The following is a 15,911-nucleotide window of genomic DNA, read 5'->3' on the forward strand; positions in this document are numbered from 1 at the left end:
CATACACTTTCAGTTTGTGAGTTCTTGGAAGAAGTCTACGAAATTTACTAAAGAATGAGGAAAAAGCAAGAGCTTTTGGTTGGAGTAAAGGGGTGACAGTCGTGAAAGGTGTGACAAATGCTTTATGTTATATGCACCATGATTGCTCACCACCTGTAATTCATCGATATATATATATATATATATATATATATATATATAGATATCAAGCCAGAAAATTCTGTTGAATGTGGAATGTGATGAAGCTCGTCTCTCTGACTTTGGCACAGCTAAGTTTCTAAAACCTGACTCATCCAATTGGACATCATTTGCAGGAACTTTTGGCTACACTGCTCGAGGTTAGTTTTATCTTAATCATAAATTTTTCAAAGGTTTATACTATTATTATTATTATTTTGACTATAAAGGTATATTGTATTTTAGTACATCTAGTATTAGAGTTTTAAACCTTTGATTTTCAAATTTAAAATGTTGCATTTGAGACCCCTTCGTTTATTTATACCATGGAAGATTATTGGTTCTGTTTCTATGCATACTTGGACATGACCAATGCCAAAACACGTCTACCTACTAAATTAGATGGTATTAATCTTCAAAACTTGGAACCAAAGGTATTAAAGTGCTATACCTATGCATTTAGTACCGATCCAGTTGGTTTTAACTAAAATATCCAATTGGGTTTATACTGCAAAATTTCAAAAAAAAAAAAAAAAAAAATATTCTCTCAAATAAAACGTTTTTAATTTTTTTTTATTTTTATTTTTCCAAGAAAGAATAAAACGTTTTAAATTTAAGTGCTGATACTGCAAAACCTTTATGGTATCATATTTTAACTAGTTTGTTTTACACTATTAATGCTATTAACAAATTTGTTGCACCCCATGAGATTTTCCCAAACAGAGCTTGCTTATACTGTGGAAGTGAATTAGAAATGCCATGTATATAGCTTTTGAGTAGTGACTTTGGAAATACTTACGGGGGTTCATCCAGGAGACCTAATATCATCATCATCATCATCATCATCAAATGCAATACACAACCACGTGAAGTGGCACTGAAGGATGTTTTGGACCAACGCATATTGCCTTAAAAAGATAATGAAGCAGTCGCGAGGGAAGTGAAGTCCCTTGCAAAGATAGCATTGGCATGCTTGAATGCCAGTCCACAATGTCGTCCAACGATGAAGCAAATTCTTCAGCAGATGTCAACTAAGAATCTGCATTTGACAAATCCATTTCCTCACATTACCAGATCTTCTTGACCCCAGTGCTCCCCAGTGCTTCCCACTTCCCAAATGCTTGTTTCTTTTGCTCTACCTAAACAGTGTGACTACTTCCCTTAACTTTTGTGATTCCAAATAATGAGACTTTTTTTGCAATTCTATGACTTATTATCTCATATAGACTAGAACTAAATACAAAAACACACAAGAGTATCATATTATTGATTTATATGAATAATAATAATAATAATAATAATGATGATGATGATGATGATGATGATGTGATGAGATCAAACCTAGAAAATAAAGGTAAATTATAAAAACGAGATCAAGAATCAGAACTATAACAAATTGAAATCAGAGACTAGATGTTTTATGAGGCTTAGTTACAAATTACAAAAAGTTCGTTTAGAAATGATTTGATCATTCACAACTTACATGTACAGACAAGCTCCCAAGACGTGGTTACAAGGAAAATGATGTATATTTGAAAGTTAAATCGATATAAACTACTAGACCCTAGAAAGCCAAAACCTAACTAAATGCAATCCAAGGAGTAGCTTAACAATACCTAATTAACTGCAACTAAATCACATTCAGTCAATGAAACATTAACATTGTACACAAATGGTTATAAACCAGGACACACCTTCGGTACTTTATTTTTTGTGTCTTACTAGATGATGACAGCCAGCCCTGATTTAGTTGCTGTGTTCCCCAGCTTGCCTGGGGGCTTAAAACACAACTCTGTATATTTCACCATCCGGAAGAAGCTCTGTTATTTACATCAAATCATTACATAAAATTATTAACCTCATCATTTATAACTTTGTTGTCAAACTATATAACCTATATAAAACCTAAAGGATACATTTCTTAAAAGTGGATTTTAATCTTGTGACGGGTAGAAAAATGAGCAAACTGCAACATGAATCTAAAAAAATGTCACAAAAAAAAGTTTATCAGTAAATATTATATTTTAATGATAAGCAAAGAAAATTACATGTTTACATGAACAGCCAAACGACAAAATTAGCAAGTTATATTTTAGTCATCCAGAGAGTCCACAAATTTAAATAGTCATCTGACAAAAGATACAGTAGAAGCGCAAATCTAGGAGCAAAAGCTTTATGCAATGCAAAGGAAGCTTCTTTGGCTACCTAAGCAGACCAGAAACAACCATCTTTTCTGTAAAACACATAATCCAGTAAAACAAAAGCCTAGTTGACAGTCTTCAAAGCCTAGGTTAGGCCTAAATTCAATTTCTATTCATGGGGTAGCAACTGGACCACCACATGGCCCTTACAATAAATTCAAACTTCTCCAATAATATTACTGTTAACCACATTATACAACCATACTATATTACTTACAGTCTAAGAGTTGCAAGGCAAAGAGCTTGCATAAGCTCTTATATATATAATAGACAATTAACATGTTTGAAAGTCTTGGTAAGTGAATTTCTAGTTTTGGCATGACTCCCCTAAGTAGGCAATGAGTACTTTTTCACCCTACAAACACAAGCTATAGAAGGTCTCACAGAAAAGTTACTATTATTTAACATAATGTGGTTACTATTCGATATAACAACTTTTAGAAATCCAACTTACAGGAACTGAACATCTTTTTATTCATTCCCCAACTTCCCAATTACTTCATTACTCTATCAGACTTCAAAATCATGCCGTCTTCTCTATATTCTCAATGATGTTAACTCCCCCCCCCCCCCCCCCCCCCCCCCCCCCCTGTTACAATATACATAATTTTTCAAATAGGTAAAGCATGCCCTGGGTCTACTCTTTCCACAACCAACTACAAGCAAGTAGCTTCTATTTCTGCAAACATGCGGTCTAGGAGGCTCACCTATTAACTGATACAATATAACGAAACTGACATGCCTTGCAGGTTGGGATGGGCTCAGGCTCACAGCTAGTCATCTGAGTGGCCGAAAAATAAAAAATAGAAGGCTCTGAATCTCTTCCCATTTTTGCTTCCTGTATGTGTTTATACAAAATGATTATCCTCAAACAATGCGTGGATTTCTGCACTAGTTCCATTCGAAGTAATAAGCTTCAACATATAATGATATTTCCAACATATAATCTAGACTACAACAGCATCACAAAATTCTCCATAGTAAAGAACTATGAAACTCATAGCCCGTAGTAATGTCCATAAAAAAGATTGGACATTTCTTACATAGGCAAATGGCAGAGCTATTATAAGCTAACATAATCAGTGACCCCAATTCTTATCCTTAGTTAATTATAAAATTTACCTCCAGCTAAAATTAATAAAACTCTTCTAAACACCATGATTAGACTACAGGCATTGAGCCTAAGGCCCTTTCTATTTGTTTAGTTCGTATAAAAGTTTGCATTGGGTCACAGGCTCATAGCACCATAAGAACAATGCTTGTCCAATAACCCATCATGTGAAATAATGTTCGCTTCAGTGAGCATGTAGCAATCAGGTAACTCCAATTTAGTTATTTCTGTGGCAGCAAACATGAATAGAACAGCCCCCAGAGGACAGGAAAATAAGAATAGCAACTTATCAAGCAATTCAATTATAAATAATGACGTACAATAATTAAAAGTACTAGGATATATACTTACGGTTGTCATAGCTGCTCACGGATATAAGCCATTGATCTCAACATGGAACCTAGTGTATCTCTAGACACTTGAAATTTGACCTCTGTTTCTCCAGTTGTTGTCTTTGTATCTTGGAGCTGAGAAAATAGAGAAATGTTGACATGCCATTGGACATTTGGAAATTGTTATATTTTTTTTAGAACCGAAGGAAGAGAGAGAGAGAGAGAGGGAGAGAGAGAGGAGAGAGAGATGTATGTGTTAAAGAAACTCATTGCTGAATCCTTGCACCAATTTTAGTCCATAGCAAGAGAAGAGGCAAGAGGTAGAAAGTTTTAGTTTGTATACCTTCAGATTGATGACAGCAACTCTGTTGGCTGGTGCAGAGAGCTGCTGACTAATATAGGCCATGGATCTCAACATAGGCTCCAGTGTGATCCTCGTTAGCCGAAATTGTACTTCTGTCTCTCCCGAAGGGTTCTTTCCATAATCTTGCAGCTACAACAGAGGTAAAAGAAACTTACAACAGCAAGATGGTGATATCAAGACAAACTTATTCCAGTCACCAATTTCAGCTATAACTTGCGTAAAGTGAAGTGAGCAATATAACAATACTATGTACTTAAAAAAGTTCAATAGAAAGATTGTACAAGTTATTTTTATGAATATGAAAATTTTTCAAAATTAAATAATACATTGCTTCCCATGTTAGTTCATGATTAAAGCAGGAATCAATGCACAATCATATCTGTCTCACAATGTTAAACATAATTTAGAGTATCAGAGAATGCAATAAGTTTAATGAAACTTGCAGCATACACATACCTTCAAGTTGATTACGGCTACTTTTCCAGCCGGGTTTGAATTCTTATTTTCTATGACCCAAGTCATGGACTTAAAACAAGTAAGGACAACCTGCATCAATAACAAATATTCAAATAACAACCTTGCCAAAATATCTACTACGGCATACATACCAGAAAGAATCTAAGCAGATCATTAGTCTGATAAAAATGCCTATGATAAACAATCAAAATTTCTCATATTCATACAGTGTTATCAGAAGGGCCACTGTCATGGTGAATAGACACGGGAGCCATCATGGGCTGATTTAGATCAGCAACAGGAACTCCAACATCATTAAGATTGAAACGATGTGGCATTGCATCCTGCCAAGGCCACAATGAGGGAACCATTTCAGAAAGTGGCAGAGATGCTTTCTTGTTAATGTCTTCCTGACTATTTCCACTTCCTTGAGAGTTAGGAGGAGTGACTTTAGCAACATTTTTCTTCATAACAGCAATTTTTTTGCCACTCTCTCGCAGTGCACTCATTGCAGCATTATAAGTTTCTACAGCAATTGCCCCTTCCTCAGCATATTTAATGGCTTCCTGGCATAAATTGTTGAAGCGCATGGTAAGGTTTTCAACACCTTGTGGATCGGAGTTTGGTTCATCCAGTCCAACCGCATATTTGGCATTCCTTGTCCATCGCTTCAATATGTAATGGGATGGAAGAGTAAGAACATTTGTTACAGTAAAGACTGTTAATATATGTCTACAGAGAATGCCAGAATATTCAAACATTTGACAACTGCAATTTGCTTTCATCTCTGAAACATTTAACGTGACCATGTAAGCCTTGTCATCCTGTTCATATTTTGCAACCCGGTATTTACTAACTACCCCATCACCCTCGATCTTATTTGCAGTATACACAAAAGTTTCTACCAATTCATCCTGAAACTTAGAAAAGACCTTTTTTGTGTACAGGTTTGCTGCCTGCTGTTCCATTGGTGAAGGCGTTTTAAGTACTGGTGTGGTACAGATTGTATCATAATCTGCTTCTATTTCTTTTTCCAACGAATGTTCGAGAGCTACCTCATACTGCTTGAAAAATAGCGGTATTGTTGTCTGTTGATTCACATAGCCATCAAAAAAGGAGCTAATTCCTTGGTTTGAGGAAAGTGAAGCAAAGAAAGTGCCACGAAAATAAACTGGGGCCCACTGCTTTCGTGCATTATACACTGCCAGTAGCCATTCATTTCTGTGGAGATCATATCTATCAAGAAGAGATGCCCATGATGATTCAAAATCCTCAATAGTTTCTGAAAAGTTGATGCAGCTATACAGCTCACCATAGAAGGAAGGATGAGCAAGATAAATATGAGCTAATCTTTCTTGGCCTTCTCTCAAGATGTGCCATTTGCATATACAATGACGAGTTTCAGGAAATACATGAGCAACCGCAGCTTGTATGGCTCTATCTTGGTCTGTGGTTATTGAAACAGGGTGGCGGTCATTCATTGCAGAAAGCCAAGTCCTAAACAGCCAAGTAAATGAAGACTCAGACTCATCTAGAAGTAAAGCACAACCAAACAATACCATCTGCCCATGATGATTTATTCCTGTGAAAGGAGCGAATGGGACCTGGAACTGATTTGGTCGGTACATTGTGTCAAATATTACAGCATCACCAAAGTAGTTATAGGCTGTCCTTGATCGTGCATCAGCCCAAAAGACATTAGTCATGCGGTTTTCATCATCAAGCTGTATTGCATAATAAAAGCCTGGGTTTTCAGCCTGCATCTTCTTGAAATAGTTTAGAAGATTTTGAGCATCTCTTCCGAGGGTTCTCTTTCGAGTAGAAGGCCTTATGTAGTTCACTAGCCCAACATTTCGTGCTTGACGATTTGTGTCTGCAGGGGAGACACTCCTAACTCCATGATTAGGTTCATAAGAAACATTATTGCCATCCAGGGAAACATAAATTTCACCTGTTGCGTCCAACGTATCAGCCACGTTCTTTGTAGCACCAGCAAAATGTCTACGGGGTCGAAGGTAATGGACCTTACTAGGACTCACCATAGAATGATTGTGTTCCTCAACAAACTTGGTCACAACCCAACTGTTTGAATCCTTTCTTTCTATTCTTAGCACAGCATTGCAGCTTTCTACATTCTTCCGTCTAAATACCTCTCTAGAACATGCAAAGTCCCATGCCACAATTGGTCCATCAGGCTTAGAACGACTAAACTGACCAACATGGGTGCTAAAACCAACACGTCTGGCATATCCATCATAGAAAGTCTTGGCAGCATCTTCTGTATCAAACTCCATGCCCACATGAGGAGTAGCATCACCATCATCATCCTGACTAATTACATCTCTCCCTGTTGAACTTTCATTTTGTTTTTCACTCTTATCCAGTAGGATACTTTCCTCCACACGATGTTCACTGTTTCCCCCTTCACCATCTACCACTTGAATGTCCATTCCAGATAGATCAACTTTGTATGACTTTATTATTATTGTTTTTTTTTTTTTTGGGTTTACCTTAAAGGGTTTCTCATGGTTAAACGAGCTCAAGCAATAATTGTAGCCTACACTGATCGAAACCTATTAAGCAGGAACATTGACAAATAAACGTATAGCAAAGTAAGATTGCAGTTTACAAGAAAAGAAACCCAATAAACAGTTAATTGCCAAAAAATGAGAGCTAAAATATTAATTTTAAAAACTTGGAGAAGTCCAATATCAGTTGCTTGATCATCATTACCATTGACAGAGTATCCTTTTTAACAAAAACTAGCAGCAAATAACTATACATTATGCCCAAGGTCACAGAAACACTGAATTGCAAAGCTTCAATGCTTTAAATAATATATATATATATATATATTGCAAAATGCAACATTCTCTATACTGATAGGATCACCATAAGAAGGCCAGATGCTGTTTATTTCATTTGTATTTTGTATTTTGCATTCTCGGGCATGGGTATCAGTATAGCAATTAGAGGACCCATTTCCAAACGCAAATTTAACTACATTACAAAAACCCAAAACCCAATTCAACAGAAATCCTATCAAATTGTCTAAAATATATCAACCCATAAAACAAAACTACATGGAAAATGGGGTCAGTCTTCTGAGCCGCCACTAACTTGTTTTACAGAATTGAAAGGTCCATTTTGCAGCAACTTCCACAACAACCATCCTGGAACTGCTGGCGAGTAATGAAACTATCACTTTTTTTGTTTGTTTGTTTGTTCTTTTTTTTTTTTTTTTTTTTTTTTTTCCCATGCCATCTAATTCTAAGAAACTTATGCTTTTCAAAAACAACGAAAAAGCTTCCAAAGTAAACCATCCCACATCAGCATTATATAGCCGGTATTAAAAAACACTCAAAAGCATTCAAAATCCCTCAAGAAAGTACCATAACCCTTTTCACACAATTTCCCAGGAACACCCTCCCATTTACAAAAAATTCAACAAAAATGCTGCCATAACTGAAAAATGAAAAACAAAAAGGAAAAAAAAAAAAAAAAAAAAAAAGAGCCGCCAACCCAACTTCTCAATTATGGTTTCCTGAAAACCAAAAATGGAAATTTTGTTTTTTTAGGAGAAAAAAAAACTGACCCGGGTTCTGAAGTCTCAAAATGCTCTGTTGGTTAAGAAGAAAAAGCCGGGCCGACGTCGTTTCAGGTTGAGAATCACCATATGCGTTTTAGGGTTTTGTGTGCCGGAGAGAGAGCTAGCTCCAAAGTGCGGGGTTTCAGTTTCGGTTTGATTTTGGTGTGCACATATATATAAATATATATCTATATATATATATATATGTATAAAGAGAGAGAGGGAGAGAGAGAGAGAGAGAACAGCAGTGTGTGTGTGAGTGAGAATGGTATGGGACTATGGGTGTGAACTTTGCAACTGTACGAACCCCCCAACCCAAACACCCCACTCACGCGCCCTTCCAACCCAGAAAAAAGGCACTCCCTTTTTTTTTTTTTTTTTTTTTTTTCCTTCTTTTGGGTTTTTGGTTGACATTTTCCTCTTCCCCTTTTTTATTATTATTTTTTATTTTCCCAATTGTTACGTGCGGACTTATGCACACCTGTGGCCGTTGCATCTTGATTCTATAGCTGGTTTTTCCTTTGTTTTTTTTTTTTGGCACACACTGTATACGTGGACTTTGGACATTATGGGCTCTTATTTACACTTCGGCTCTTGGGTTTTTTTTTTTTTTTTTGATGGAAACGGGCTTTTGGGTTGCTACCAAATTTTTTATAAGAGAAATTTGGCCCAATATCCTCACAAGAATGAGATTAACAATTTTTACCCTTTTATTTGGTATGTTTTTTTTCTACCTTCTCAATTTTTGATAATCCCAAAATATCTTTATATCCAAATTATTTTTTTTTCTATGTTTATTTCTTTCTTTTCTTCACCCGACTTTTCTCTTCTCCTTATAATCAATATCCAGCCATTTCGGAGCCCTCTGTTTCCTTTTGCATCGGCCAGATTGTAAGCTTGGAGACTGTGCGTATTGAAGGAAATGGTGAAGAGGCGACTCAGAGAAAAAACTGCAAGGTTTTAGAGAGCCCTAGGAGTAGAAGCAACAGGTAGGCAACAGCGAAGTAGAAAGCATGAGGCTCATTCGATCAATCACCGGTAATCTTTTCCTTTCCATTTTCAAATTCTTAAGCTTTTTCTCGGACATTTTCTTACTCTTTTCGCTAATAATAAAATAGTTTTTTTTTAAATAAATAATATATTTTAGATTGTTATAATTTAGGGCAGCGTAATTCACTGCTGCGAGAGGTGGGACGGCATGGGACGGCAATACTCCAGTGCGGCTTCAAGAGAGGAATACGCAAGGAGGAACTACACAAGCAATGTCTCTGAGTATAACACTGTTATCGGTTCTCTCACCGCGCAAAGAAGGTAGATTCTAATTGTTTTGGGATTTTTTTTTTTTTTGGGAGAAATTGTGAAAGTTGTGTTCTTTTTTTTTTTTTTTTTTTTAATAACGGTGGTGGTAGGCATTTCTTGCTGAGAGATGTGTATGATGATATGATGCTGGATGGAGTACAGCCAACTAGGGATACATTTCATTCTCTCATCGTTGGAACCATGAAAAGCTCTTGCTTGCAGGATGCTTTCTACTTTTCTGACCAACTGAAATCCATGGGTTCGGTCCCTGATGTATGTATTTGTATACATATGCTTCTTCTTCTTCTTCTTTTTTTTTTTTTTTTTTTTTTTTTTCTTCTTCTTCGCATGGATCTGCATTAATTCTTATCTGCTGACTATTAGATTCTTTCAAGATTGAAAATTTTGTATAAAGTTACTTTGTGTTTTTTTTTTTTTTTCTTTTTTTTTTCCCTAGCTATTACAATGTATTGCTTTGTGTTATAGGTTACTTTATACAACATTTTAGTTTCATTGTGTGGGAAATGCAAGTACTCTGACCAGGCAATTCGGGTATGTTTCTTAGATGTTTTGTAAGTCTTCAGATTTTTTTTAGAATCCATAAACTTATGTCGGATTTTGGGGTAAATTTTGATCTGTTTACTTTCAACATGATTGAAGATTTTGGATGAGATGAAGAAATATGAAGTGAAGCCGATGGTGCAAACCTATGTGTGTCTACTCAATGCATGTGCTGCTGCTGCTGGCCGTATAGATCGAGCGTATGCCACCCTTTTAGTTGTCTTGTTTTACCTAGTTGCAAATTGCAATAATTATGGTCATAAACCTTAGCCTGGAAACTTGATAGTCCGCTATACCAGTGATTAAATTGGCTTTATTTTACCTTAGTGGATGATTTTACATGAATTCATTCCAAAATTTTACATTTAAATGCCTGCTCTGCAAATTAATTTATAAGTTGTCCTATATGCTTTATGATCTACTTTTGGTTAATTTCGGCATATAACAAACTAAACTTTCATTCTAATCTACAGATATGCGATCATTTGTGATATGACTGCAGCTGGTCTTGGGTTGAACAAGTTCTGCTATACAGGGCTTATTGCTGCACTTAAGAATAAATCGCCTGTTCCAGAAGATTTTGCCACTAAAGTAATTACTATAGGATCTCTCTTCTTAAATTAGGCTATCATATCATTGGCTTTTGATGTTTTCTATGATATTCCCTTTGCTGAAAGATCATTAAGTTCATTGAGTGGTCAAAAGAGTGGACGTCAGTTGAAGCATCCAGTGCCTCAGCTGAAAATCTGATGATGGGTGTCATTTAGGAGGAATTATATAATCTTCCCACTGCTGAATATGTTCATAGGCGTGGTGGATTTTTGAATAGGCAACTAACTGTATATCATGTTGCATTTCACGCTTGTGCAGACCTGGGAAATGTAGAGGTACTTCTTTGCATCTCTAATATTTCGGCTTAACATCACTCAACAAGCAAATCTCTATTATCTTCTTTGTGTATAGGCAATTGTCGGTCTGTTATTCTATTGTTATTTTGTTATCTACTTTATGTTTTTCTGTTGTCTGTTATCTCTTGATATTAGTAATATACCTTTATATTAGTATACCTGTGGCTTATATATGTTCTATGAATAATTTAATGCTATTTTAGCTTTGTTTATTTAATCTCTGTTTATTATGTCAGTTGATGGAAACTCAAAGGATGAGAAATATCCAGATATCTTCATTGTAATGCAAATTATGAGGTAAGTGATTTTTTTAATAATATTATCTTCATTGGATGGGAAAAAATTCTTTTGGAGATTCTAAATTGGTTCTGTTTCGCTTGCTATGTTCTATTCCCTAGAAGATGCTTTTTTCTGTTATGTCCTATTTATTCTGTTAATTTTCCTGGTAAAATATCTTGTTAGTTGATTAGCTCACCGTAAGAAACTGGTCTCTGTCACTGGCGCTTTGATTCAGGTGCTATCTACGTGCAAGGGACATTGATAATGCTCTTAAAACTTTCGAAGACCACATGAATGCAAAAAAGCCTGCAGCGCCAGAACTATATGTAGTAAGTTTGGTGGCAAAAAATCTTTGGCATTATGTCAAAGCATCTTCGTTCTCTATATTTGAATGCTATTTCATAGACAATGGGATTCTTGTGTTTATGGTTCTGAGGTTAGGAGTATCCCAGATGATGTTCTATCTGCTTTAAGACGCCATTCTTCAATTTCTCAACATCGAAAATCTCTGGATTCTAATTTTCCAAGGAAGAACAGAGGATCAAGATGGAATAAGGAAGATTTTAGTCATTCTAATGCTTTGGACCATAAAGAAAGTGGTGCGAAAGGTGTTCAAGACTTGTGGAACAAAAAATCAATGTCTACAGGTCCACCAGAACAGAAGGTGAGATTTGTTTCATCATATTTTTGTCCTGTTTAATATGCATCTTATCGATCTGTGCATTCTTCAAAACATAAGATGAAATTATTATGTTATTAGTAATGATTTTCTTCTGTATAGGTACTAGATGCTGCAAAATCGAACATGTAAAAAGATGTTTCTGATAGGTGCTTGCCACATGCCAGTCACAATTACTATGAGGAAGCATTGACCACGTTACAAATATTTGATATTTTCAATTGCTTAGGAAGTGCTTTTTGGGTAGCATCCCAGAAGTCCTGGTGGCATTTTTCTCCTTTGTGGAATTTTTTGCTGAATAACCTTTCTTTTGTCTTGTGGAATTTTTTGCTGAATAATCTTTTTTTGGTTTTGGTTTAGTTGATTTACTGATATTTTGTTTTCAATCTTTTGATAATTTTATTCTATCATTAGCTCTCATGTTCACCATTCTCAAGGCTTCCTGTATAAGATCAAGGACACATACTATTTGCACAATAAAAACTGCCTTGATTAGGTTTTGCAGTTTGCAAATATACTATGAAATACCCTAGCCATTTGGATTTGTTGATTCTATACTCTCATATATATTTCTCTTTCATCTCTCTCATATAATGTTAATGATCACCTCAATGTTATATATAAAAAACTAGCAAAGGAGAGCTCATCAAGAAGAAAACCAATTGGTCCTTTATTTATTTGGGATAGTTGTTAAGTAGCCTGTATTAATGGACGAATGAATGGTTTTCTCAAAACGGTTTCTTAAAGTGAAGATGCTGAGGATGTTGTGTCTCCAATAAGTAAGCCGCAGATTGTTGCTAAGTCACAGTAGCTAACAATGAATGTGGAAATCTTAGCTTAAGTACTTGGAAAAGAAAGTAACTGCTTTGAAGATTGATCTGTATTAAAATTCTGTATAAAAATTGAGGGAAAAGGAGCTCTGATTTGCAATAACTGGTGAAATTTTTTTTTCTGGACTTCTTTTGCTCACCGTTAAATCCCCAGTTTAATTGAAATATCCTTTGCATAACAAGGAACTGGAAAACAGGATTTCCACTATAGTGGAATCCTATTTACATTTCCCATGTTTCTTTGACTTGTATATGACTGATTGATGTATGCAGGTATGAGTCTTAGTATCTTTTTATGGCATACTCTAATGTTAGACAATAATGGCTTTTACCTTGTCTAACTCTTGAGCAGAGAACTTATGATTAGTTTTTGTGGGATGAGCCATTGGTAACCAAACTTTTATGCCTCTTGCAGATCCTATTACTTTGTGGTCCCCCAGGGCTGGGGAAGACTACACTTGCTCATGTAGCTGCAAAACATTGTGGATTTCGTGTTATAGAGGTATTTTGTTTGTGCTCGAGGATAATCAAAAGTTCTTATGGGTGTATTATTATTTCACTAGAATTTGCATTTTAACTAAGCAATTTTGATATAAGAAAAAAAAATGGAGGAAAAAAGCTCAAACTAAGCATTTATGGTTGGCTAGTTGTGTGTTGCTTAGTAATATAAATGTAGCTATTTATTCTATTATATTATACACCTTCATGTTTGGCACATTTTCCATTTAAGACTCAAGAAAGTATATTATTTGTGTTGTTCTCTCTGAAATGCTCGAAGGATTATTCTAATAGCTGGACGTTAATTTTGTATAATATATGTCTCCAGACACTTATAGAGGGAGCCATGATTGGGCATACCACCAAGGGAATGCAACTTGCACAAGATACACTGGTAGGTTGAGTAATTGCAGTTTCTTATCTGAGTTAAAAAATAAATCAAGGACTTATCTAATGTGATTTCATTCTCTGCCATAGGTAAAAATGATTGAGAGGGACTTTTTCTTGAGCCCAAAAATGGGGAGTGACCTTCTCCTTATAGCTTCTGGCAAAAAGGTGCTGTAAGAGCTTCATTTGATCCCTTTTTATTAGCTTAGGGATGAGAAGGGTGATTGCACTTTGTCTTTTGTGGTTCCTCATGGATAATTTTATGTTTCTGCGTTTGAGGAAATATTCTCATTCAAGACCTCCTTTTGATATTTGCAGACTGGTGGATATACTACTGCTAACTATATTTGGGACTTGATGCAAGCTCGGAAGATTACTCCTTCACTTCCTGCTGTGGAAGCATATTACAATGGCTTAAAAGTTAGTCTCTTGCTTCGCTAGAGACGTTTATTGTTTCACTTTAATTTAAAGTATATAATATATATATATATATATATGTATACCCATCCACGTGACTCAATTTCTTTTTCTTTTCCAATTTTCCATCTTTTTTGATAAATTTTCTGAACTTTTTTTGGTTTATGAAATTGCAGGGACGCGAGATTCTAGAAGATGATCCATGGCTCCTACAAGTTTCACGGACTTATGACAGCCTTCGCACCAGATTTGGAACAGGACCTGGCCGACCCTATTAGGTGTCAGTAGGGGTGGGCTCGGTTCGGTTCGGTTCGGTTTTGTGATCTTTTTTAAACCGAACCGACCGGTTCGGTTTGGGTTGGGTACAAAACCGAACCGAACCGACCGTTACATTCAACCCAAACCGAACCGAATCGAATGAATATTTTTTGGTTTGGGTTGGGTTCACGGGTTGGGCTGGGTTGGGCTTTCTGATGGGCTTCGACCCAAATTTTTTTATTTTTGGTTTAGGCCGGCTTGGGCCTTATGATGAGCTTCACTTTCAGCCCAATTTTTTGTATTTTTGGTTTGGACCAGTTTGAACCTCATGCATATTTCATGACTAAACCTTCACCTTTGGATTATTATGGGTCGGTTCGGTTTGGGTTGGGTAAATTTTCTACCCACCCGTAATCCGAACCGAAAACCACGGGTTCAATACATATGTAACCGAACCGACCCGTTTAACAGTTAAAAACCAACCCAAACCGACCCAAATAGTTCGGTTCGGGCGGGTTGGTCGGTTTGGATCGGGTTTTGCCCAGCCCTAGGTGTCAGCTTTGTCTTTTGTTGGCTATTAAGCGAGGTTTAATATTTAGAACTTAGAATTAATAAAAAAAATTGGAATTATCAGAGGGATTTGGTATGGATTAGAATGATCAAAGTGTACAACTTGCCCCAAGAAAGAAAGAGCTAAATTTTGTAATTTTCATCGACTCAATAAAAATAGGTTTGTATTCATAAAACACATGTATATTTTTCTCTTACTAATTCAGATTTAGTTTTTACTTTTTTTTACATGATTCTCATTTCAAGAGGAAGTTTAAGGACTCAATTTCATTATTGAATTTTCCATATTTTTTGAGAAGTGGAAAAGCAAGAAAAAAGAAGGATAAGAATTTAAATGGTAATTGAGTTTTCAAATATTGGCTTTCTAGTTTGGGACCATTTGAACTTGTTTGAATGGTATGCATTAAAATCTAGTTAGTTTTAGATTTTTTGACTATTCCCAGGAGGGAATTAATTGTGCAGTTGTAGAAAATATTTAAATAAATAGATATGAAAGTGTCAAATAAATGGAACCATCTCTCATTTCTCATCTACCCTCATTTCTCATTAACTGTCCAATAAAGTGGAAAATATTTAAACAAATTGTTTTACTATCTACCATTTCTCATTTACCCTCATTAACTTCTATCCCTCTCTCTTTCTCTCCCTGCTACCACATTCAATCTCAAGGAGAGGAGCATCATCAATATGGATGCGGGAGGTGCAAACAGATTGATCATAGCAGCCGATCTTGCTCGGCCGCTGTACCTCTTGATAGCACTACCAACCAGCAGCACCATTCAACTGAAGGACCATAAATCGCTCTACGCTATATTAAGACAATGGGGGCATGTTATGCGGTATGCGTATGTTATGTAATGTAGTAAGGAATGCAATTAGTAGCTCAACTGTGTAACATGTGTTTTGGCATAATAGACATTGGTTTTATGTGTTGTTTTGTTGGCAAAGTCATCTGTTTTATTGTGTTTCTAAAATATCACTTTGTGTTCAGTTTT

At 35.8% G+C, this 15,911-nt stretch overlaps 2 protein-coding genes across 13 annotated transcripts; one reads left to right on the forward strand and one right to left on the reverse strand.

Annotated features, from left to right (window-relative positions):
* Positions 1–1,564: 1,564 nt before the first annotated feature.
* On the reverse strand, positions 1,565–8,620 carry LOC107412880 (protein FAR1-RELATED SEQUENCE 3). Of its 12 annotated transcripts, none has more exons than XR_007239680.2 (7): positions 8,237–8,620; positions 4,869–7,214; positions 4,642–4,731; positions 4,165–4,314; positions 3,841–3,956; positions 3,121–3,216; positions 1,565–1,997 (listed from the first exon to the last, which is right to left on the reverse strand). XR_007239680.2 is itself a non-coding variant. In XM_048470227.2 (6 exons), the coding sequence occupies exons 2-5, from the start codon at positions 7,089–7,091 to the stop codon at positions 3,846–3,848; spliced, it is 2,574 nt and encodes an 857-aa protein (XP_048326184.2). In that variant the 5' UTR covers positions 7,092–7,214; positions 8,237–8,620; the 3' UTR covers positions 1,565–1,997; positions 3,841–3,845. The 12 variants fall into 12 exon arrangements, 3 of the variants coding, with proteins under 3 accessions (XP_048326184.2, XP_048326185.2, XP_060675330.1); XR_007239674.2 differs by having other exon boundaries at positions 3,086–3,216; XR_007239676.2 differs by having other exon boundaries at positions 3,086–3,264.
* A 380-nt stretch (positions 8,621–9,000) lies between these two features.
* Positions 9,001–15,144, forward strand: LOC107412871 (pentatricopeptide repeat-containing protein At4g35850, mitochondrial). The gene is given in 13 exon segments (XM_060819348.1): positions 9,001–9,268; positions 9,393–9,541; positions 9,640–9,802; positions 10,016–10,081; positions 10,190–10,290; positions 10,564–10,681; positions 10,768–10,987; positions 11,202–11,295; positions 11,513–11,606; positions 13,613–13,678; positions 13,762–13,839; positions 13,990–14,091; positions 14,265–15,144. Coding segments are annotated over 12 exon segments (1,317 nt in total). The 5' UTR covers positions 9,001–9,268; positions 9,393–9,428; the 3' UTR covers positions 14,367–15,144.
* Positions 15,145–15,911: the final 767 nt, after the last annotated feature.

This window comes from Ziziphus jujuba, chromosome 8 (genome assembly GCF_031755915.1).
Source record: "Ziziphus jujuba cultivar Dongzao chromosome 8, ASM3175591v1".
NCBI lineage: Eukaryota > Viridiplantae > Streptophyta > Magnoliopsida > Rosales > Rhamnaceae > Ziziphus > Ziziphus jujuba.

Coding starts and splice junctions, on each gene's coding strand:
- LOC107412880 (XM_048470227.2), bottom strand. CDS start 7,091: ATGGACATTCAAGTGGTAGATGGTGAAGGGGGAAACAGTGAACATCGT. Junction 4,315..4,641: donor TAGCCGTAATCAACTTGAAG/GTATGTGTATGC, acceptor CCTCTGTTGTAG/CTGCAAGATTATGGAAAGAA. Junction 3,957..4,164: donor TTGCTGTCATCAATCTGAAG/GTATACAAACTA, acceptor CTATTTTCTCAG/CTCCAAGATACAAAGACAAC.